General features: G+C 38.4%; 3 protein-coding genes across 5 annotated transcripts; 1 reads left to right on the forward strand and 2 right to left on the reverse strand.

The window, feature by feature from the left end:
- Positions 1 to 1,200: 1,200 nt before the first annotated feature.
- Positions 1,201 to 5,121, reverse strand: LOC114143055 (uncharacterized). 2 transcript variants are annotated; one of them, XM_028014783.1, is made up of 6 exons: positions 4,996 to 5,121; positions 4,486 to 4,681; positions 2,656 to 2,840; positions 2,368 to 2,583; positions 1,757 to 2,144; positions 1,201 to 1,317 (listed from the first exon to the last, which is right to left on the reverse strand). In XM_028014783.1, exons 2-6 carry the CDS (start codon positions 4,673 to 4,675, stop codon positions 1,304 to 1,306), a joined length of 993 nt encoding a protein of 330 aa, XP_027870584.1. In that variant the 5' UTR covers positions 4,676 to 4,681; positions 4,996 to 5,121; the 3' UTR covers positions 1,201 to 1,303. The 2 variants fall into 2 exon arrangements, with proteins under 2 accessions (XP_027870584.1, XP_027870583.1); XM_028014782.1 differs by lacking the exon at positions 1,201 to 1,317 and adding an exon at positions 1,324 to 1,543 and having other exon boundaries at positions 4,996 to 5,120.
- Positions 5,122 to 7,405: 2,284 nt separating this feature from the next.
- LOC114143640 (uncharacterized) lies at positions 7,406 to 13,208 on the forward strand. Of its 2 annotated transcripts, none has more exons than XM_028015871.1 (7): positions 7,406 to 7,536; positions 7,634 to 7,746; positions 8,419 to 8,512; positions 9,168 to 9,513; positions 9,837 to 9,962; positions 10,074 to 10,213; positions 12,210 to 13,208. In XM_028015871.1, exons 1-7 carry the CDS (start codon positions 7,525 to 7,527, stop codon positions 12,426 to 12,428), a joined length of 1,050 nt encoding a protein of 349 aa, XP_027871672.1. In that variant the 5' UTR covers positions 7,406 to 7,524; the 3' UTR covers positions 12,429 to 13,208. The 2 variants fall into 2 exon arrangements, with proteins under 2 accessions (XP_027871672.1, XP_027871673.1); XM_028015872.1 differs by having other exon boundaries at positions 10,074 to 10,207.
- ace2 (angiotensin I converting enzyme 2) lies at positions 12,954 to 22,151 on the reverse strand. The gene is made up of 18 exons (XM_028015870.1): positions 21,923 to 22,151; positions 21,667 to 21,825; positions 21,473 to 21,566; positions 20,330 to 20,473; positions 19,891 to 20,006; positions 19,690 to 19,795; positions 18,484 to 18,581; positions 18,197 to 18,369; positions 17,542 to 17,768; positions 16,627 to 16,771; positions 16,342 to 16,440; positions 15,895 to 16,017; positions 15,599 to 15,777; positions 15,017 to 15,075; positions 14,795 to 14,892; positions 14,559 to 14,675; positions 13,931 to 14,125; positions 12,954 to 13,845 (listed from the first exon to the last, which is right to left on the reverse strand). Exons 1-18 carry the CDS (start codon positions 22,112 to 22,114, stop codon positions 13,743 to 13,745), a joined length of 2,427 nt encoding a protein of 808 aa, XP_027871671.1. The 5' UTR covers positions 22,115 to 22,151; the 3' UTR covers positions 12,954 to 13,742.
- Between the last annotated feature and the right edge of the window lie 435 nt (positions 22,152 to 22,586).

Below are 22,586 nucleotides of genomic sequence, written 5' to 3' on the forward strand. Positions count from 1 at the left end.
TGCATCTGAAGGGTTCGGTTAGCACTAAAGCCAGAAAAGTCCTTTCATCTGCTGGATATATTCTTCAGTTTTGGATTTCCCTCTTCCCATTTCAGAATCCCGTCCTCTGTCCTGCATCTGATGATGCGGGATGTTCTTGGCAATTCTCATGCTGGCAGCCTGTCCACCAGCTAGATTTACAGCATGAGGACCAACCTGTGAAGGAATATATAAGACTGAAAGCTCTTGAACTCAGAGAAACTTTACAATTTGTGTCAGAAACCAAGATTTGCTTAGTAAAATACAACAAAAATGTTTGCCTACCTGAAGAGCAGAGTACTGTCCCATCAGGTAGAGTGGGCATCCTCCTGTCCATTGTAAGCTTTCCAGTATACAAGGCCACCCCTCAATCACCTTTAAAGTGGAAAACCCAGATGCACATCAATAAACTTAATGGTTTGTCCAATTGAGACTAAATTCCAAAATTATAACACAAGAGTTAGTTTGGAAACATAGCCCACCTGGATTGGGAAATTCTTCATCACGTCAGAAAGCAGTGGATCCTGTTTGACGTCAAGTTTGCAGCCGGTGGCCAGCCAGATCCTGTCCCCTGTCCAGTGGTCTCTGGTGCTGAGAGACAGATTCCAGGATTGTGACCTGTAGCACCAGCTGGCCTCGTTCACCTGTACAGGTGCCCAATTCAAGTTAACCTTAATTCATGAATAAACCTATTGACTTCAACTGGCAAAGTCAGCTGATTGCTCATCTTGTTATAATGTAATGTTCATCCAGGCATTCATTTATCAGCCACATAAACATTTTCCAATCCAATAGCACTCTGCAGGAAATCAGTGAGCCCTGCAGCATTTGCTTTAGAATGACTTAAAGAGCAAAGAATCAAAGAAATAAAGCATGTATGACAGGAAAGTACTGTATGCCTTATCATCTATTTGTTGTGCAAAAAACGAAGTGAAAGTTAACCAAATTTGTTCAGTGAGTATGAGCAGAAAAAGCTGTGATGTTCTTCTGCACATTTTCTGATTTTACAGTCAGTTTTATTCAAAGTTGTCACAGATCTGTATTTACAGGTTGCTCTACCTGGCAGAATGTCTTCAGCTCCACCTGTCCGCTCTGTATAAATGGCTGCAGGTGGATGTATGCCTCTGGGGTGATGGCGCCCCCTTTCCTCGCCTGCCGGATCATAGCCAGACGTTTGTGAAGGCTGCGTTCGTTGTAGAACTGCCTCAGGTAGGACTGGCCATCCATCTTGATGCCGTGCTCCACGTGGGAGTAACGGCCCACCAGGCTCTCCACGTCGCCAACATCAAACTGTTTCAGCTACGGAAAAAAGGTTGAACACGGCTATGTTTGAAGATCAAATGTGCCATCACTGTGTTGCTTTTATTGGTTGATCCACATGCTGTTTCACGCGGTCACTAGACCTGCAGGTGTTTTCTCATGACCCATGTGACGTGGTCGGCCCCTTGCTGCAGGGCAATCGATACGACATGCGCGCTGGTCAGACCTCCACCAACTACCATTACTCTCTGTCCTGCCTCACATACTACATGTAATGGACACACATAGTGATACAATTCTTGTGAAGGAACTCCATAGATCAGTTTCAGTGTCAACCTTCAGAATAAATCTAAAGGTTTCATGTAAAAGCAAGGCTTAACACTGGGCTTAAAATAATGCTTTTAAAAAGGAAGATTTAGAGAGTAAAAGTTATAACCCCCTTGGAGTTCACTCTATTGAAAGGAGAAATCTATCTTACCTTGACCGGATGAAGTCTCCTCCTGTCCTGGACAATCCATTTCTTGGAGTCTTTGCTTAGAGTTTGGCGGCTTGTGCATGAGATGAACTGTGTGTTGCAGTCGCCCCTCTGGGTAACTTTCCTCAATGCTTTTTACCCATTCGGGAATGTTGGACATTTGAACACGGGTTGGACCTGTTGCCAAAACAACCTGCCGGGCTCTCAAGATGCTGCCGTCTTGAAGTTCAACGCAGAAATGTTCAACCTTCTTTCTTGGGTGAACTTTCACCTGTTCACTCTCTCTTTGGGTTTCCTGTTCTTCACCCATTCCTTTTGTGTCCCCAGTCACTGGGATGATGTGTTCGACTGTTCCCTTCAGCAGAATTTTGTCCAATTTGTATCTCTTCACCTGCATGTTAACAAAAAACAAAAACTATCTGTGTCTTGAAATCCTTCAACACTCAGAAAGTCTCACTGAAATTCATAGGATAAAATAATCATTTTATAAAATAATGCCTTGCAATGTTGTACCTCAAAACAAATAGGATTGCAACATTTTATGAAGTGAAGCTACTTCAGAGAGACAGAAGTCACTTTAAGAGACATCTTTATTTGGAAAATATCTTTCCGACCTGTTCTTTAAAAAAATCCACGCTCAGTTTGGTTCCCGGCAGGCTGAAGGACAAACTCTTCTTCAGTGTTGACGTGACATTCAGACGTCTCCTTTCCTTCTTGCCAAGCCGCATGTCATTGAAGAACGCGTTTTCATCCAGAATTTGAACGTGGTCCGGAAGGCTGTGAAGCTCTGCTGAACGATCATACTTGAGAACGAACTCCTGAAGCGCATTCTGTCATATGAAAAAACATACAGGCTGTATTTGTATTCCTCATTTCCACTTCAGGGGAAGTTATGTTAATACCTTATTTAAAGGGTCTGTGTGCACCAGTGTGTGAGAGCGCAGGTGAGGGATGTGCAGAGCTGTGAACTGGCTCTCCCACAGACCGGCCCACTTTCCATAGGTGTCCACCACCAGGACACTGAGTGGGGTGCAAACATTGCTTTCTGATATTGTTGGCTTTTCTTCCTGCTCCTCAGTCATCTGTCCTGCAGAGATGAATGATGTATGCATTTGAGCCGATGTTTGTTTCATTTTTGTACAACTTGTTCTTCAAAAAAACAAAACAAAAATACAGCATATATCACAAATCATGTTATACTCATGTTCAAATTAAATTCATCCAATTATTTGAAGCATCCACATCATGTAAACATACGTAGTCATTTATTTGGAAATACCAGCTTGAATAAAAAAATTTTCAGAGTTTTTTTTCCTTCAAATGAATTTTACTCTGTGCTACGATTAAAAAAATAAAAATAAGGGGGACAACAAATAAATATATGAGAAAACAACTTTTTTTAATCATAAAAAATTATTTCATCGAAATATTTTATTTGTCAGGGACAAGCATTGCCGTCCATGCATTGCCCATGTGCTGTAATAAAAGAAAATTAGCAACAAGGTAAATAATAGCCCCTGGTTAAATATAAAAAAAACATAATATAATTCACCAGGTTTATGTAAATTAAATTAGAAAATACAACAAGGATAACCTGCCAAGCTTCTTCTTGGTTTCTGAGCAACATGGTCTCAAAACATAGCAACATCAGTAAATGCCTTGAGCTACGACCACGCTGGCGACCCAGAACCTGTTATTATGCTGTGTGTTCAGCAGAGATATTGCGCTAGAAATAAAGTACTGACCGAATCTGTTGATTTTCACAAAAGGGAACCTGAAGCGTGAACCATCTGGTAATTTCTGGAACTCAGAGAGAAGAGAGTATGTACTAATACAAATTATTTTTTTCTTTTATCAGTTACTCCACAGGTCTATGATGTGGTGCCACTGATCCTCGAGAATAAAGAACACAAACCTTCTTTATTTTTGAAAGTGTAGCTTTTGCCCAGAGACTAAGGTGATCCAGTGAATCATAGAAAATACTCATGTCGTAGTGCAAAGGACTTTGTGGTGGCTTTGCACATTTGCAAGTTGAACTTTTAGAGTTTTGTCTTGGTTAAGGTTCTGTTGGCTTTAGTTTTCGTTTACCTCTTATCTTTGACCAGCTCCTGTTTTAACTTTGTAATCTGGTTCCTCTGTACATTCTTTGTGTCCTTCTATTTCCTGATTTGTTTTTCATTCTTGTTTCTGAATGTTAATTTTACCTTTTTGGTCCGTAGTTTGAATTATACAAAGCTGGGTTGTGTTCTGAGCGATTCTGAAATTTCCTGGCGTCTGTGGTATTGTGTGTGCAGCCATTCCTCACATTAGTTTCCCTCAGTTAGTTTAGTCTTTTAGTTTCCCACTCAATTTCTTTCACTTGGTTAACTTGTCTCTCTCTTTCTCTTCACTAATTTGTCTAATTAATGATTCTTTCAGCTTCTTACCAAACTAAGTCATTAAAAACTTTTCAGGCAGCAGGTGAGCATTTCTACATAACTCATTAAAAAGTGGCAATTTATTAATTAAAATGTTAAATTGAGCCGTTTTGTGGGGGATGTTTGGCATTGCTGTCTTAAGAAAGAGTTCATCTTATTGTGGCATCTGTCTCCTTCCTTTGCATTATTTGCTGGAGAATAAATGTTGATTGTTAAAGAAAATCAAAACTTGTGACAAGGTTTGCGACTCTATTAAAGTTCTAAAAATGTACGTTCCTGATTCTTCTTTAATAAATTAAAGCAAACATGTTGTACCTGCTGTTGTCCTCCTCTTTCTTCTTTCATTACAGCGTTTGTGTTTGAATGTCTCAAGGTTCGAGAGATGGGGGTTGGAGATACGAGAGTCATCTTCACGGTCAGAGTCTTGAACGGGGTCAAGGCTGTTGAGCAAGCTCGCCAAGGTCAAGGCATGGGGGCCGCCTCCTATTATTAACACATCGAGCATGTCTATCTGAAACCAAGACAGGAACAGACAACAGGACAAGACTCCTTATGTTGCTAGAACCCAGATGAGGGAAAATAGTTGAACATTTAGAGCTAGTTCATCAGCTGAGTCATAAAATCTCCCCAAACTGAAGCCCACCGAGTTACTGGTGGTTTATTTCGATTAGCGAGCAACGTGGTTTAAAATTAACACATATTTATTTTCAGTAATAATATCCAATCTGTCCACTTAATCCCCCTGATCAAATTTCAGAAAAAGACAGAAAAAAAAATCCATTATGCAACAAATTAACATCGACATGCAGAATCTCAGTGCAGTACCTGGCAGACTTGTCACTTTTCACCTGCTTGGTGGAAACTTTTGAGCTTCTTCAAGACAGGCATTATGCAGCGGACGGTGGTGGGCTTGACGTTTTGCAACATGTGTCTCTCATGTAATTCAATCTTCTCCCATTTGCAGTTCCCTGGCTCAGCGGGGAAATCCCAAATTAACTTCTGTAAATGTGTGCTTGAATAAATTTAGTAACATATGCAAGTTCTCCAGTATCAACACATCAAAAAACATTATAAGAAATATCTGCCGTCTAATTCATCACATTAACATGCAAACATAAATGTTAAAATATTTTATTTAGAATAGCTTAAACAACTGCCGGCAAAGAAGAAGAAGAAAAAAAACATTAAAAAGCATCATGCATCCGAGGCCTTAAAGTTTACATGATGCAAATTTCCTCAAGTTCTTCATCTCCTTTCATGGTTGAAAGACTGCAACCCCTGTTTTCATGACACGGTTGATTTGGTGCTGCAACAGTGCATAGATACATTTCCCAATCAGAAGGGAGTACAAGAACTGGTAAGGAAAATCCCATATATGATGCTTTTAATTGAGGAAAATAGTGTGTATGAGAAGATGGATGTGGTGCAAAAACAGGCAGAACTTGATTGCATGTGGATCAGTGTGGTCCCAGCACATTGCACATAAAAGTCCATTGATTAAAAATAGAAAGAAATCATGCCAAGCTGATTTGAACTAAACTGAGAAATATTACTATAAACTTAAGTTCTGCTATTGTTTTACTATTACTATTTTGCTATTGACTTACACACAATCAGAGTTGATGACATTCTGTGAATCCAGTTTTCTGTTGGACAGTCAGGGAATACTTACTGTAGTCATAAACTACACTCTTAATACCGACTAATTGTTCCAAACATGAACACCTAAAATGTTCTTTTACTAAAGTTAAGACAGGTGTTTATAGAATCCAAGTTATGCACTGATTGCCTTACAATAAGAGAGACATACTTTTGATCTGCTATAAATAATCTCAGCATTTGTTCTCCATTCCAACTCAAACCTGCTTCAAATATTCAGATGCGATGTTTGTTTGCTGATGTCTTGGGTTTTTATTTAATTGATCACTGGTCTATATTAGAGTGATCATGGTTCTATTAATGATTTCTTTAGTGACTAAATGCCATAAAACAACTCAGTTCAATATTAAAAGGGTGAAAATTGTAATTTTATTAATAAATGCATTTTAAAATGTATTCCTCTCATTTCGGTTTGTGGTTTGTGATGAACAGACATTATCTTTTTGACAGACTAATGAAAAAAAAAGTACTTTATTTAATGAGCATGAGTTTCGGTACATAAATATAATGAATGTATCAATCAGTGTCGTGATTTGCAGTTGGATGAGGTGAGGTAGAAGCAGCGGACCCAGGTTAAAGGAATGAAATGATGATTTTAATGTTCATTCCAGAAGTACAAAGTCCAATAAACCAGGCAGCACAGAGAGAGCAGAAGGCTAAGGCTCATCGACTGGTAGCAACTGGAAATACAAATGGATGGCAGCAACAGACATAAACCAGGCAGAATGACAAGACAACTTATTCCAACGAGCAACAAGGAACACAGGTGGGATTAAATACACAGAGGGTAATCCAGTAACGAGACACAGCTGGGAACAATCAAGGGGCAGACAGGACAACACAGAGACTCTACAGAACACAGAAAACTAAATAAACACAAGGAAAATCCAAATCACTACAATCAGTTGCTTTAGTTGATTCACCTTGAGGCAGAAAGCTTCTCTGCAAACTGATTTTAGTCATGCATCTTGTGTAACAATAACTTTATCAATAGCCTTTCGCCGCAGTATTGAATAGCTATAGATGGCATCTATGTAGTGATACTTTTATCACACTGATTTTATAAGTTGTACCTTGTTAACTACTCCCGACTACTTTTGATTGGCTTGAGCAATGACCATAGAATAAAGCATAGAAATAATTATTAAGATCACCTTTAGTGACTAAAGTCTAAAGAGGAAGTACAGTAATATGTCCTTAATATTTCTCATGCAATCTGTGATGATACAAGATATGTTCTCATTTCTTCTTTTCTGTTTTGGTTTCTCTAAAGGTGACTTACGGTTACGTTATTTCGAGAGCTTGCAAAATAACCTCTCTGTTCTCTGTTTTATTTGTTATAAGCACATTCCAGTTCAGTGTTCAAGAGGGTGATAAGTTCACTTCTTTAGGAACCTCTTCTGCTGGCGGCGGTTAATGAAATAGTTTTTTTATTATTGCAATTCAACCCCTGTTCTTCATTTAATAAGTTCTGTTCTCTTAACCAATTCCACACGACACCCCCTCTTCAGTGAGCGTTTGCCGAATTTTACTTCCTCTTTACAGATCAGTTCCTCTTTTCCAACTGCTGGGGCTCCCCATATCTGCTTCCCCTTGTCCTCAGCAGTTCAATAGACGACAAAGCTTTGACAGTCGGCTGTCGCCACCGGCTTCCTTCAATCTTCCACAACATCAGCCAGAGACTCAGCCTCCAACATGGACCTGGATGTAGGTTAACTTAATACAGAACATCTTTATGCTGTATTTGTTCACACTGGTGACTGAGTTGAAAGATTTGAAGATTGTTTTTGCTCATGTATTACAGGGTTCCACTGTTAAGGGGAGTGTGTTGATTCGACACCAACTCCATGAGGGGAAGCACCACTACGAAGTTGAAGAAGTGGTGAAGTACCAAACCAAAACTGATAGGTTCATAAGGTATGATTTATAATCTTTTCTCCAAACAGCTTGATTCATGTGAAAACATCAAACAATCGTTGGCTTGAGACAACGATTCGCTCTCGGTCATAGTGAAAGTGGGATTCATTTATGGCTCTGCATGAGATTTATGACCGCATGAGGCTTAATATCATAACAATGATCAATGAAAGAGCCAGGAATAGGCTTCAGTTGTGACATTATTATTATTATTATTTTGTATTTTATCATGTTTCACTTTTAAGGAAAATTAAAAATAAAATCCATTTAAAAATGAGTCTTTTCGGGGTACATTTAATAAAGTACATGGATGTATTTAATTCATTAGTCCCATCTATTATTTTGAGTCTCCTTAAAATTATAATTTCTGATTGAATTGAGTCAGTTTATAATGATAATAATGGATTATTAGAAGGATTTCTAATAATCCATTTCTTGAAGTTGTTTAAGGAAAGCATTTTGATTCATGAATATTTTAATTCCCTTTAAAGAACTGATGGAAATTTAAAAGTTTATCTGCAGCTCATTTTTCTGTTAAACTGCGTTAATAGTGTTGTCTGAAAGATTTTTTCTTTTAAATCGGGGATTTCTTATCAAATCTTTCTAAATATTTTGCTAATATAATCTCATTTCTTGAACTTTTCCTTTTCATTTCCCTACTTTCTCCAAAAGAGGAGATAAGCTGACGGAGATAAATGGGGTTGATCTTCGAGACTTAGAACCTGAGGAGCTGGCCAAAATGATCGCCGAAGGAAATCCATTGCTGGTATGTCAATTGGCTCCCATACAGTACTTTCCAAAACAAAAAACTGTACTTTGTAAACCTTAAATGTTTTAGGATTTTGTAACCTTAGAGCCAGAAGATTCCATCTATTTTGTTGGGTTTTATTCGACATACCAACAAAAAGTAGCAGGTAGCTGAAAAATGGAAGGAAATACATGGCTAAACTTTTATCCCCCTTCCTATCTCTATTATACACTTGAAGATGCAGCCAAAGTTGTAACTGTACAGTTTAGATCAGGGCTGCCAAAGTGTCCTCAAGAGCAAATTTAGTTTATTTTATAGATGGAAGCTCTCAAGGACCAAACTTAAGACCCTCTGGCTTAGATCATAGAATACTGTAGTCCAGTCAACGTCCAGGCCAAAGGAGAATATGTGGCAAAGCTGAATGAAACTGCATGCCATGGTTTTAGATTTTTATTTGTCAAAACCTTTGCAAACCATGTCTCATTTCCTGCCATGACATGACATTGACATTGTGCCCTACTTTGTACTGATTTTTTATAAAATGGGCTAGGAAATAGCACAAAAAGCAAAATTCTTTCTCTGACTGAGTGGTGTCACAAAGATATGAAGAACCATTTTAAATGCGATGAACGTCTGTGGGCATTTGCACTGAAAGACATTTTTGTTTCCTCAGTCAGTGCAGAAGAGAGAAAAACAGTCTGAAAAGGAGGAGCAGCTGCCCCTAGATGAGGACACCTTGCAGCCCTACGACAAGGAGTCCACTGTCCTGAGTTTTTCCTGGGAGTTGACGAGGGAGGAAGGTGCCAACGAAGGAGAGAAAAACGAGACAACAGATTTAAAGGGGAATGTGTGCCAAGATATGAGCAAGGAGAATGGGGAGAGCAGAGAGCTCCTTGTAATTCACATGACGAACACCAGCATCGCTGTGGTGGGAACCAGGGGTTGTGAAGAATGTGAGGGGACAGGATGCACCGTCAGTGACATCGTGGTGGTGGCAGAATCCAGCGCAGTGACATTTGGTGAGTTCAAAGGTTTTACTTCTCGCTTTGTCTTTGTGTCCAAATTCAATATATTTAGTCCTGTTTAAAATATTTAATTTTAAAGTAAAAAATGTATGATGTGTACTGAATGATTAAAGGATAGGTGTCAGCAGACAAGTTTAGTCCACATATGATCTTGAAGCAGCTTTTCTTTGGTGTTATTTTATGTAAATATTGTTGCCTTCATATTACATGGGATCATTTTGGTACTTTCTAACAGACCAAAGAAAACAAAACAAAACAAAACAACAAAAAACAAATGAACCAAAGATAATGTTCTCTGTTTCCTCGGCCACTTTCAGTTCCCAGAGGAGATGTAAGTTTCAGGCAGGAAAAGCTGGCAGATGTCTTGATAAAACATGTGCCCACTCATCGCTACCTCAGAACTATCTGCTCGGAAAAGACCGTCTACTCTTCACCAAATCCAGGTTTGTCATTCAGAGCAATGCATCTTCCAACCAACCTGCTTCCCACCAATACTGGCAACCGGAGTTGATGTTACTTTTTGTGATGCATCTTTGCTTTTCTTTCATCCTCAGAAAAGATCACTATCTACTATTACAAGTCGAATGCCATGGATAGGACGTTCAGAGGAATTGCAGTGGTCCTAAATCTCACTGGTTCCAATTGCTTTCTCAGGTGCTGCAAGGAAGGAGATAGGGTGCTCCTACAGGTAGAGGTAAAACTATACGGAACAATGTATTTTTTTGACTTGAAGATGTTTTGTTTTTGTTTTGGTTTTTTTCATTAGGATTTAGCAAGCGAGACGCACTACTGGAGCATTAAAGTTTTCAACTTCAAATTACCGAATATGATTTAGGAAAAGAACCATGTCTCCACTCTTTAGCCCTGGATGGAGCTGGGGTAAAAAGTAAGAGCAATGAATATGCATCCAAACAGCAAGAAAATCAAATATGATGTGCACAAGAGTATATTACATCCACAGGTAACCATGCATTTGTTTTAAACATTAAAACCACACACCTTACACTGAGTAAGTCCTTACCATGCTATATCGTAGTCTTTGCTTCTCTGAAATAAGAGACTTGCTAGTTTCCAATAATCTTGTTTTATCTCTTAGCAGAAGAAAGCCATAGACTGTCATGTTACTGAGCTTTTTCTGCAACACATACTTCTAGTTTGCAAAGCGAGGCATCTGCTGGAGAGGAGTGATGATGCCATATGAATGGATGGATAACATAAAAGTTTCACTGAGTATTAAAATTAGTGTGTTTTAAATGAAGTGTTTTTGAGCTGAACTTCACGTTATTTTTATTTCTAGGGGTTACAATATTGTCAACCTATTAATTTAAAACAATTTTACAGATGTGAGCCTATTTTCAACGTGTCATAATTTCAATTGATAATTTAAATTTGCCCATTCACGTTTATGTAAACAAACTGCGTGGGGTGGAATGTAGAAGTGAATATTGTAGTGAGTATTGAGTAAGGTAGGTGAGCAATAACTAAAAACGTATCAGAGGTGAATTCTGGATTTGGGATGAATCCCTCCTTTATGGTGTTATTGTTTTATGTAGAAGACCATTCTTCTTTTTTTCTGTGTCCCTAGGTTGCCAACAAGTTTGCCTTCTAGTAATGGACCTCCCAGTTTCAGGGAGGGGAAGGAAGTGGTGTTTGTATTATTTATTAAATCCACAATGACAAAAAAAAAAATCTGCCTTTCATTAGCCAGCTTTTGGTCTATTTTCTCTACTTTTATCTTGCTTTGAACCCATAGCAGTCACAAAGTATTTGAATTGTGTCTTAATTGGAAAAACTACTATCCATGCACTGTGAAGTTAGAACTGGGTCTGTACCAAGTTATGCTGACATGTTTAAATTGCTTACCAACTCATAACTTTCTGTGCAACTAGCAAGAGGAACGAATCTCATCCCAGAAAGTGATTTCTGAGACCTGTTCCTCTGTGAATGGAGATTACTGTTTTGCAGGCTCAAAATAATCTTTCCTGTCACTGTTAGGCTATTAATAGAGAAGGAAACAGTTTGACATTTCTCAATATCCCTATTTTTCCCTATGTTTGTATGCATGCACCAGTATGCCACAGTTTAATTAGACTCACTCATAAGGTCAGTTTGGAATAACCATAGCCTAGCCTAGCATGCATGCTTCTGAACTCTGTGTGGAAACTGAAGTAAATGGGGAAAAACCTCACCTGAGATCCACACTATTGACATTCTTGCTGTGACGCAATTCAGCAGATGTACTGACTGTCCCATTTCTTGGTTGTGATGTGCTGTTTTGACATTGCATACAAAAAAACTACTAAATTTCTCAACTGAATTTGTTGTAATTTGAGAAATCCTTGAACTAATGTCCTATGCAAATGTTTGTGGCAAAAAAAAACAACAAAAAAACACATTCAAACATTCAGTAGAAGAATGTATTCCATCTTCTCTAGGTTGAGTAAAAAAAAACTATAAGATGTATAAATATTTATATATCTAAATATGTGTAGATAGATAAATATGCTTCATTATTTATTCTCAAGCAGATCTGTTGAGGGCTTTCTAGTTCCGCCGTAGCTGTGCTTCAACAACAGTTACAGCAATGTGATGTTAAGCCAATAAATGCAATATGTCATCAAAGCCAAATAATTCTATTTCTAACTTGAATTCAATAAACTGATAGCAGTTTTTTTGTTTTGTACCCGTAGACGTGTGAAAAGCAGAGACTGAGGCAGATCTCCAAGAATGACGACTGCACCTTCTCCTTTGTCTTCTACATGATGGCTGACCGCACAAAACAGCGGAAATTTGAATCTGCGCTCCACAATGGCTGGTTCATCCATGTAGCCAACACTGATTTGGTGGAAATGGCTGAGACAGATGGAGAAAGGGGAGATTCGTCATTCCTCTTTATCATTCAGAAGTGAGACGGGGTTGTTTTCTACATGCTTATACTCACTTTTTGGCCGCCACATTGTAAATAAAAAGTTGAGTCCTGATAGAAGCTCTTTTTGTTTAGCCCATCTAGTTATGTGACAAATACTAAGGTCTCTGTGTGAAGCTCTGACTTGGTGGACAAGTGTCATACGGTTGTTTTACTATTGCTAAGCTTAACATTTTTTGTTGTTTTATATGATTAATATTTCAAATTATTCTGAAAAAAGTGACTTTCAAACAACATTTTTTATGATAAATGAGTGGTTTTCCCTTTTAATCATATGTTAGCCCATCCTTGTGTGATGTTTTATTTGAAATAATTTCATGCTATCTTAAAAGTCCTTATGAAATCCAATGTAATGTTTCTATATGACCTGTTTTTTTTATTATATGTCACGACTGCAGCTCTAACATCTTTCCCAGCTGAGACATAAAAACTGAGCTTATAAATATTCATATTTTTCAGAATGGCCTTTTCATGGAAGTATGTCAATTTACACAAAAAATATGCACACTTTGTCAAAGAAGGATTTATTGAGTCTGACCAATCAGAGCAGAGTTGACAACCATTGTTGCATTGATAAATTGTATTGTGTTCCAAAAATTGAAGAATAATTTTTGGCATACTGCAATTTATTGGAGCATTTGTTGCACTTTCCCCCATTTTAATTTGTTGTAGCAGCAAAAATATTGGATAAAACCTTGTTTTACTATTATAGCTATCAAATTTATTTAAATGAAACCAAATTCCTTGCACTTCAAAAAAAAAACAAACAAACTGAAATGACATGCTCAAACAAATTGTACATATTCTGCATCAACCAATAATTTAGATCAAGAATGAAAGCAGAATGTTACACTCTTTAGAGTACAAAGTTACATGGAAAGAAGACGTGTTGAAATCAAACGAATGAGGTGAAGTTTAGCTTAACCGTGTGAACGGAAACTGGCAGAAAAACAAAACCCTCTGAATTACATTTTCCTAACAAACTCGCATCATGTTTAAAACAATATTTACTCCGTCATTATGTTAACGTATATAAATGTCACAGGACCAGAAATTGCTTTAAAGACTAAAAGAAAATTAAGAATACGTTATGCAACATCCTTACTGAATAATTGTCATTATTGAAAGTCAATAAATATTAAAGTCTTTGGAGGTTTAGCCTGCTGTCTTGTTTTTGCGTTCATTTTGCCACTGAGGATTTTTACAATACTGAAATCTTTACATGTATTTACATTTAATGTTTGTGAAAAGTCACACAGAACTGACTTGTGAGACCTTTTCTCACTTCCTTGGCTCCTTAAAGTCCAGTTTGCTCGTCCCTAGTATCCTCATAGGCAGTGTTACTAATCCCATCAACATCTATGCTGTAAGGATTCTCCGCAGGTGGCTTTGACGATTTCCTGCAAGCAGAAGAAGCAGAGAATGTTTCACCTCTATGAAAGTTACGGGTCACCGTAATGGAGGCCTGCTGAAAGCAACACTCACTTCTTGCGAGCCCTGACACCAGATATGACGAGGTAGACACCCAGCAACGCTGTGACTCCCATGACAACACCGAACACCACCAGCCACACCTCCACTGGCTGCTGTACAGGCGGGGCCAGCGTCGGTACCATACCTATGAACTCGAGTGTATGGTCGTCCAATTGGAAGGCTTCGTTGATTCGACCCCGATATAACCTTGGATTGATAGATAAATGTGCGTGTTACATAATGTCTCTGAAAAATGGTGTTTTACAATTGTAGGCAAACAGATATTTGCCTACAGTGTATAACAATACATGTAACTTTATTTTACTCAGCATTTTAGTAGACTTTTTTAGTGCTTTCTTCAAAATTTGACATTTGCATGCAGCAAGATTCATATATCTCTAAAGAACATGGAAAGGTCCAGCTGGTTATGTCTACTCTGATAGGTTAATTTATAAAATTCAAGATTAACAGATACATGCCGCTTCCTTGTGAGGTATCATGAAAAAGATTAAAGAAATCAGCCAACATATCAGGAAGAAAGTTAGACTGATACCTGGTTTCAGCCCTGCGTAAACCAGCTTCGTGGTGTTTCCACTCAATTACCTAACTGTAAGAAAATCCATCTGTCTGTGTGGCTAACCTGACAGCTGCCTCCATGTCAGACTTGTGAATGTACGTAGAGGGGCTTCCTGGGTTGGTGGCCACCATGTAGAAGGAGATCCTGGGTGTTTCTTCATAAGTGAGAATGTTCTCTGCTCTAGTAGTGGAAGAATAGAAAAGCACTCCGAGTAAGCGACAGAAAGCACAGACTCCACGTTTTAAAAGGTGCGTTAATTATCTTCGATAAACAGCCCCAGGATGGAGCGGGATACTGACGTGAAAGGGAGGTTCTGGTCCTTTTGGCTGTAGTACTGCCTCAGGGCGTAGGCAATGCTGGCCTTGAAGAGGTACATCTCATTGGCGTTCCAGGAATACTGAAACGGATATTTGGACTATATTACCATACATGTGCCATATACAGGGAGAGATAGATAAAGAAAGAGAGAGAGAAGCAGAGTGGACTTTGTGTTTGTTGCAGCTCAAAACGATAATACTCACAGCATCGTCTCCCATAGCAGCTTTCAGACTTATTCTTACTTTAATGGCATATTGCGAATCTGTAAAAAAAAAAAAAGGAAAAAAAAGTCATGATTTCTTATAAAGTTATGATCATTTCCATACATGTATGTTTAGTAATACAACTGACCTGGTTGATAGCTGAAATTTTTCCAGTCACACTAAGTATCTCTATGTAAACTACTTTCTAGTCACTAATGTGATTTGAAAAGATTTTATCAGTCAAAACAAGTTCATGTCCAGTGTTTCTCCTCTCCTTATCACTTTTATACTCATGCATCCTGAAATGTTTCTTTGTCACAAAGACTGAAGCTCTCCTTGTTAAAAAGTTGGTTTAGTCAAGCATAAAGCCTGCAGAACAGATGCAACAGATGTGAATCTGGGATCAATAACAAACCAGGGGAGAAGATGTTGCATTAAAAAAAATGAGTAAAGAAGACACAATTGGGCAAGCAGGTGCTAAAAAGCAAAAGATGGGCAAGTATTTTCATTTTCTTTCTGAAAACTTTACTCTGTTTCAGCAAACAGAGTAATAATTTCTAGGGCGATCTAGTTTTTACTCACAGGGATCCACTGTTGTCTTCCAGCCAACAGCCCTGTTGTGTTTCTGGTTATTCTCTTTCAGCCAATCATACAGTTTCTTGAAGTAGTCCAGCAGTGGACCAGCATCCATTCTTGCATTTCCAGCTATTGTTTCCAAAGCCCTGGTCCAGGACTCAGAACTCCCCAGTTCTAACATGTTTCTATAGAAAAGCAGCATTAATCATTTCAGAATTTCTTTGTGTTGAAACATGTGTGGCACATAAATGCTTTACTCAGGGCACAACAAGCAGGGGTAACAACAAACAGGAAGTAGATACCTCAGCTTGGTTCCTGCTTCCTTGGAACCAGTGATGTCACATGAGGACAAGTCACCAGTGTGACCAGCTGCGTCACACAGCGCTTTCTGGAACTGAAACTGGTAGATGGTTCTTGTAAAATACCTGGAAAAGAACAAACACACTTACTGAGTCTGCGTTACACTTTTATCTTAAATAAAAGCATGCTATTTTCTCTTCTGTGTGTTATGACGCCCTCCCTCCCCAAAACGAGATGAACACCAGGTCTTTTTTTGGACAAGTTAAAAAGAATATTTCTTATATGCTGAAACTTAGACCAAGTTCCATTTTGAAGTTACAAGCTAATTTTCAGGTGGAAGATTTGAAAATGCTTAAATCAACAACATCTCTGCCCACAAAGTGGATAGAAAGAAAACACAGAGTCGAAGTAAAGCCTTCATTTGTTTTATGCGGAGCTTTGAAGCAAACCTGATGAAGGAGTAGTCTCCAGATACGTGGAACAGAGCAGGCGGGTCACAATAAGTTTCGTCTCTGGGGACAGGCTCGACAACTCCCACCAGCTCCCTCCTGTTAGGACAACGCTGAATCAGCACTAATGCACACCGACAGACCTGCAGCTAGGCAGGTGCTTCACTGCACAACACCAAAAATAGGTGTTTCATGTTTAACATATTTCCTTGGACTATAACAGTTTCAGAAAACAAACAAAAGGCAGAGCATCATCCGACAGATGCCCCGATAATTTCGGCTTACTTCATCTCCCACCAGCGCTTCATCCATTCATCTTTGGAGATATTCCCTGCAAACACCTGCCAGCGCCACTCCTCCAGCATGTAGGTGAAGGGCAGCGTGGCCACGATGGTGAGAGCCTGTTTCAGCAGGAAGTTGATCTCAGTTTCTACAATCGGAGCAGAAAGTGGAAGAAGGGCAGAAACTGTCATTTTCTTTCTTTTAATTTTCCGTGTGCGCCTAATCCGCGTTGGTTTGTGGAGAGGCTGCTGTCTATCTACAGAGGTCAGTGGTCAGGGAACTCCCTGGTCACGTGACGGACACTCATCCATGCACATACCTAAGGAAGATGTAGACTGGCAAAACACGCCAACATGAAAGCTTTTTGCTCATAGGAAGAACTGGGTGATCATGAAAACTCTACATAGAAACCAAAACAAAGACATTTCTGTTAAGGTTGCATCTGTGTGGATTTACATAGATTCACTGCTAAAATAAGGAAGATTTAACACTATATTCTCATTAATCTTTATGCACATAAATTATATCACACACACAGACAGGTCATGTTATTCTGACACTTCCAGTGTTGCTGAAGCTATTTTTAACAAGGACTCTTTAGAGGCAATAGGAAACACTCATTTAATGTGAGGTTTTGTGGGGACCTTAAGTTTTATTAAATATATCTAAAGTAATAAGTTTTGTCTCTGAGGTTTCCACCAACTTGAATTCTTTATCAACTACAAGGACATGTGCCTCAATACCTGGATAAAATTAGATTTTAGAAAGAAGAAATGCAGATTGAGATGATTTTTCTTCCTGGGGTTTAATTTACTAAAAAAAAAAAATGCTCTCACATATCTAACTCTGTTTTTTGCTTTTTTAAAATAAAAACAACCCTGCTGATTTTGTGTCTGGGTCAACATATACAGAACATACCACTGTCATAAATGAAGTCACTAGGGAGAAGTCCCAGACTCTGCAGGTGTTTGGGCGTGGCAGCAGAGAGGGACATGATTTCTCCGACGGCCTCGTGGAAACCTTCGTTAGCTCCGTCCCTCAAGAGGTAGGACAGGTTGCGGTAAGCCATCTGGTACTGGTTGTGGCCCATCTCATGGTGCACGGTGAGGAAGTCGTCCATGTTGACCTTGGTGCACATTTTTATCCTGGAGACGCAGCAGCAGAAGTGTGGATGTCAGCAGTTACGCAGGGTGATGCATTTATATCTGGAGCAATAAAACAATCTGGAGCAATAACACGACTGGCTCAGTCTGATAAACACAGTCATTTTTATGGTGAGATTTCCTTCAGTAATATTTACCCAGACAGATACAAGTAGAGTCATAAAATATAATATTTTACGCTTATGCAAATGTTATCACTGTGAATTGCTGGGGTAATAATCTGAACTGATATTTTACAATCCAGACTTTGATTGTCTTTATCAGCAGGAAAGAGTGAGTCAACAATTATCACTTTCTCAACTACTTTTGTATTTTCAATGCTGTTAAAAATAAGATGATAGAAAGTAAGATTGGGACTTAGGTCTGTGTGAATGTGTGTGAGTATGAGCATGTTCTTGACTTCATCCCACCTGAAGTCCTCTCTGTTTCCCATGTCCCAGGCGGTGGGGTGGCAGACCACCTTCCGTCCATCATCGGGCTTCACCAACATGGAGTTAGTCCAGAAGTTGTCAAACATCTTGTAGAGTCCCACAGACATAAAGAACTTTTCTGCTTCCTTAAAAAAACGCATTTCATCCCAACCCTGAAATTCAAGAAGATATTCACTATATGAAGAGAATGTTATGTATTTAATTTACGAGTGGCTGAGAAACACTGGAGTATTTTTATTTAAATTTTACATATACTGGCACTGCACCTGCTGCACCATAGTGCTGCTGACATCAATGTCTGGTTTTTCAGGGTAGGGGACTGACAGAGGATACAAGTTGGTCCAGAATCTTCCCCACATGTCACCTGAACAGCAAACATAAATATCCTAATATTGTTTTTCTTTTTTTCTTCTTCTTTGTTATAGACATTTGAAGTAGATCCTGATATGTTCTTTCAACAACAGAACACTATTATATTAATGAAATTCAAACTGAGACCATTTTTAAAAAATAATCAACCTGTTTCATGTTTGATTTTTAGTAAAGTAGTCGTGATACACCATGACCAACAGAGGGAGACAAACTTCAGTTCTGAATTACAGTTTGAAGGATTTAGCGTCCAAAAACAAAATTTAATTCAAAATTTAAAACAATATTACCAAACTTCACATTTTGCCTTATCACTTCTTTAAATTGTCCATATGTGAATGTTTGTGTATTACACTTCTAATATAAGCAATATAATATTTAATGACTGAAAAGTGGGAATAATTGACAAGAAATGGATGTGTGAATCTTGAGGAACATAAATCAGTTCATATGATTATACAGTGACCTTTTGGCATAAACTGTTTTTTACTAAAAATAAAACTTTTTAGAGAGCTTCTGATGTTCATCTTAGTTGAGCAGACTTTGAAACGATCCTTACGTTCTGCTTGTTGGTCCTTTGCTTGTTGTGGGAGCCCTATGCAGCCGATTACATATCCGGTGAACTCTTAGACTTTTATCAGTGTACTTCAATCCCGTATTGGAAACAATTATATAACTTAAACATTTCTGACATGTTTGGATGCAAGACTCAAAAGTGTATTAACTTCTCCATGTTAATAAAAGACTTTAAACAGAACAATGAAAAAAAGGAATGTTTTTTTGTTTTGTTTTGGTGTCTTTGGGTTTCTCACACTGAACTAAATGTCCCAAATTATAGGGAAATGTTATCGTCTTTAAAAACACATTATTGCATAAAAAAAAAATTTAATTGTGGGAATAGTGTTACTCTGAAAAATATTGATACACACATACTGTATTTTAGTGCACTGTAAAAAAAATGTTTTAGTATTTTTAACATTTTGTTTGTAGTGTGTGGATGTGACCAATAGTAGTGTCTATTTTGTGACTCTAAAAAATGGTTCATCAGTCAGGATACTTAGACTACACTTGATTATGGGTTCATAACTAATACTTTAACGTACCAAGGAGGTGGGCGGGCAGGGGTCCCTGTGAGTCAATGTATCCTGGGTAGACCTCCATAAGCCTGGATCTTACATAGGTATGCAGCTCTGTGTATAAAGGCATGATCTACAAAAAAATATGGCAATTACAACCACAAGTTTCTTCATGTTGTGACATTGTCAACGGGACCTCATTCTCATTGTTATCGATGCACTGTGTACCTCTTTGTATATTGAGCGAACATCTTCCATCAGCTGTTTTCTGGTATACTTGTAAGGAACGTCTTCATCGAGGGTCTCATAATTGTATCTCCAATAAGCTCCATAGTCTTCAAAACCTGCAGATTTGTGAATGAAAAGAAACGGAAAAAGTTTAAGTTCAAACTCAGGCTGGCTGTTTGAGTAATACATTGGGCCTCAGTGAGGACCAGCTGGTCAGAAGCAAACACAAAGTCATCGCATACAATGTTGTCAGCTCTTCCTGTTCTTGTCTGATTTCATTTTATCTTCTCTAACTTACAGTGAGTTCAGCAGTTTTATTCCATCACAGAAGTTTAATTGTTTTCAGTTCAGATCCTGAAGCTTTTCCAACATCAACACAATAAAAACATTGCATATAACTTTTTTTTTGTTTCATGTTTTCTCCCAGATCATCATTTACCATTAAGTTTGGCAGCTTCATTCTTCAGATCCACATAGTCTTCGTACAGAGGCCTCATCCTTTTCCCCACCTCTCTCCTCCAGCCCTCCCACACGTGGAGACGCTCTTCGTAGTCTCGGCTGTTGGACATCACATACTCCAGGCCTGCACACAGAAAAAGAGACAAATCAGAGACAGGAAAAAAAATCTGTTCTCATGACCCATTTATTTGTCAAATTTTTAATGGTTCCGAAAAAGAAGTCCAGCAAAATGTAAATTCACCCCCAAAACACAAAATTTTAGAAGAAGAATGGACAAACATGGAACAAATATGGCGAAGTAAAGACGTGCTGTGCTCACTGGTTCTTTATAATTAATGAATGGATGAAAATACCAATACAGCCACATTATTTTCTTTTGTTTACATAAAAGATATAGGGTGATTTTTTCTATTTTGTTTAGCATGTTATGTAGAGGAGGGAAGAAACTATAAAATTTTGTATATTGGCCTAGTTTCATAAAAAAACAAACAAAAAATCTGGCATTTTAACAGACGTGTTTAAACTTTCACATTTACTGAACTCAGTAACTAAATGATCAACTTGTCCAGGAAGTGATCGGTCAGATGAGAAGATGGAGACAAAGAAGAGAAAGAGATGACAGTATTGGACGAGAGACATCAGATATTGTGTAGACAAAAGCAGAAATACGAAGGAATGCAAATTAACTGTTAAATAAAACACAAAGGAAACATTCTCACAAAGGGAAAATACACAGGAAACATTTACACAAGAGGAAAATAACAGTTTTCAGTGGCTGAGAAAGTAGGGCGTGATGCAGTTTGTTCTAGGATTATGTATATAACGCCTTTCATCATGAGCTGTTTTACTGTAACAGGACATGTTTATTATAGCAACATTCAATTCACATACCAAACAACTGGGTGCTATTATTTCAGGTGAGACTAAGTCACTTTAAAACATAGCCGAAAACAAAAGATGCTTCATTATTTAAATAACTGTTATGATCAACTGTAGGAGTAAAGATTGCACATGTGGATTACAGTTTTCAGTATCTTCTGATTCTGGGAAATTTTGTTAATTTATAACTGCAATATCTGCCTTTGTCAGGACCAGGAAGCTTTTTATAAATAACAGACTGTACCTGGCTCCAAAGTCTGGCAGTTAAGGGGGTCATCTTTCAGGCAAACTGTTGCGGTGCTGTAGATCGTACTCATCTCGCCCATGACCTTATTGAGCTGAAGGAAACATTTCACAAAAAAACATAATATAAATATCAGAAAGATATTGTTTTCACAAATGTGAAAGAACTGGGAGTGTTTGAGCAAAAAGTCTTACATGTGAAGCTTTGTCCGCAGACAGAGCACCAGAGCCTTTGTCTTGTAAAGAGATGAGCTGTAATTTAATCACCGGGTCATTTATTTGGTCGATGGGATAATTGCGGGATTCTTCTGAGATCTGGGTGTAGAAAGTGCTCCAAATTTGCCCCAGCTCTGACTGCGTGGCACAACAACAGATATTAATCAGCAACTTTCAAACATACTGTTTAGAAACAACATGACAAATGAGTCTGTAGAAGCATTCAAGGACGTACCTCTTTGTCCAAGTTCTCCTGAGTGATGTCGGTGTTGTAGGCCCATGATGCCAGTGAGTACTTGTACATCTTCTCACTGGCATTCTGGTCAAACCTCTCCAGGAACGCCCTGGCCTCAGACTCCACGTCGGCAGTCACCAGAGAAACAGCCGAAGACACGGCCAGAAACACTACAAGAATCCCGGCGGACATCTTGGCTTCTTCATCCACGCACACTATATGACTCTGAGAAGGGAGCTCACTTTTATTAACCTGCTGAGCTGCCTTGGCCTTTGGACAGCAGAGCAACAACAGAGGGTGTATCAGTTTTCATTTACAGATATGATGTCTTAAGGGATCATTCAACGCCACCGTGCTGAAGTCTGTATCATACTTCGATGCTTTATCAGATTCAAAACAGATATCTCATTCTGGAAGACTTTGCCGGTTTAACATGAAATGATATCTCTTAATAAAGTGTCACGTTTCAGCCTGTCAGCATGATGAATCAAAATGTTTTGGCACAGAATCCTGTTGTGTACCTTCAAGATCGAAAGCAGGATTTATAAAAACCTGCTAATACTGGGAATAAAAAATAAGTGTAAATAAATGTCATGTGTATTTTTAAATCAAACAATGCATCTTATAAACAGGAGCCAGAATAAGGAAGAAAATTATCAGTATA

The sequence above is a fragment of the Xiphophorus couchianus genome, chromosome 4 (assembly GCF_001444195.1).
Source record: "Xiphophorus couchianus chromosome 4, X_couchianus-1.0, whole genome shotgun sequence".
In the NCBI taxonomy this organism is placed as follows: domain Eukaryota; kingdom Metazoa; phylum Chordata; class Actinopteri; order Cyprinodontiformes; family Poeciliidae; genus Xiphophorus; species Xiphophorus couchianus.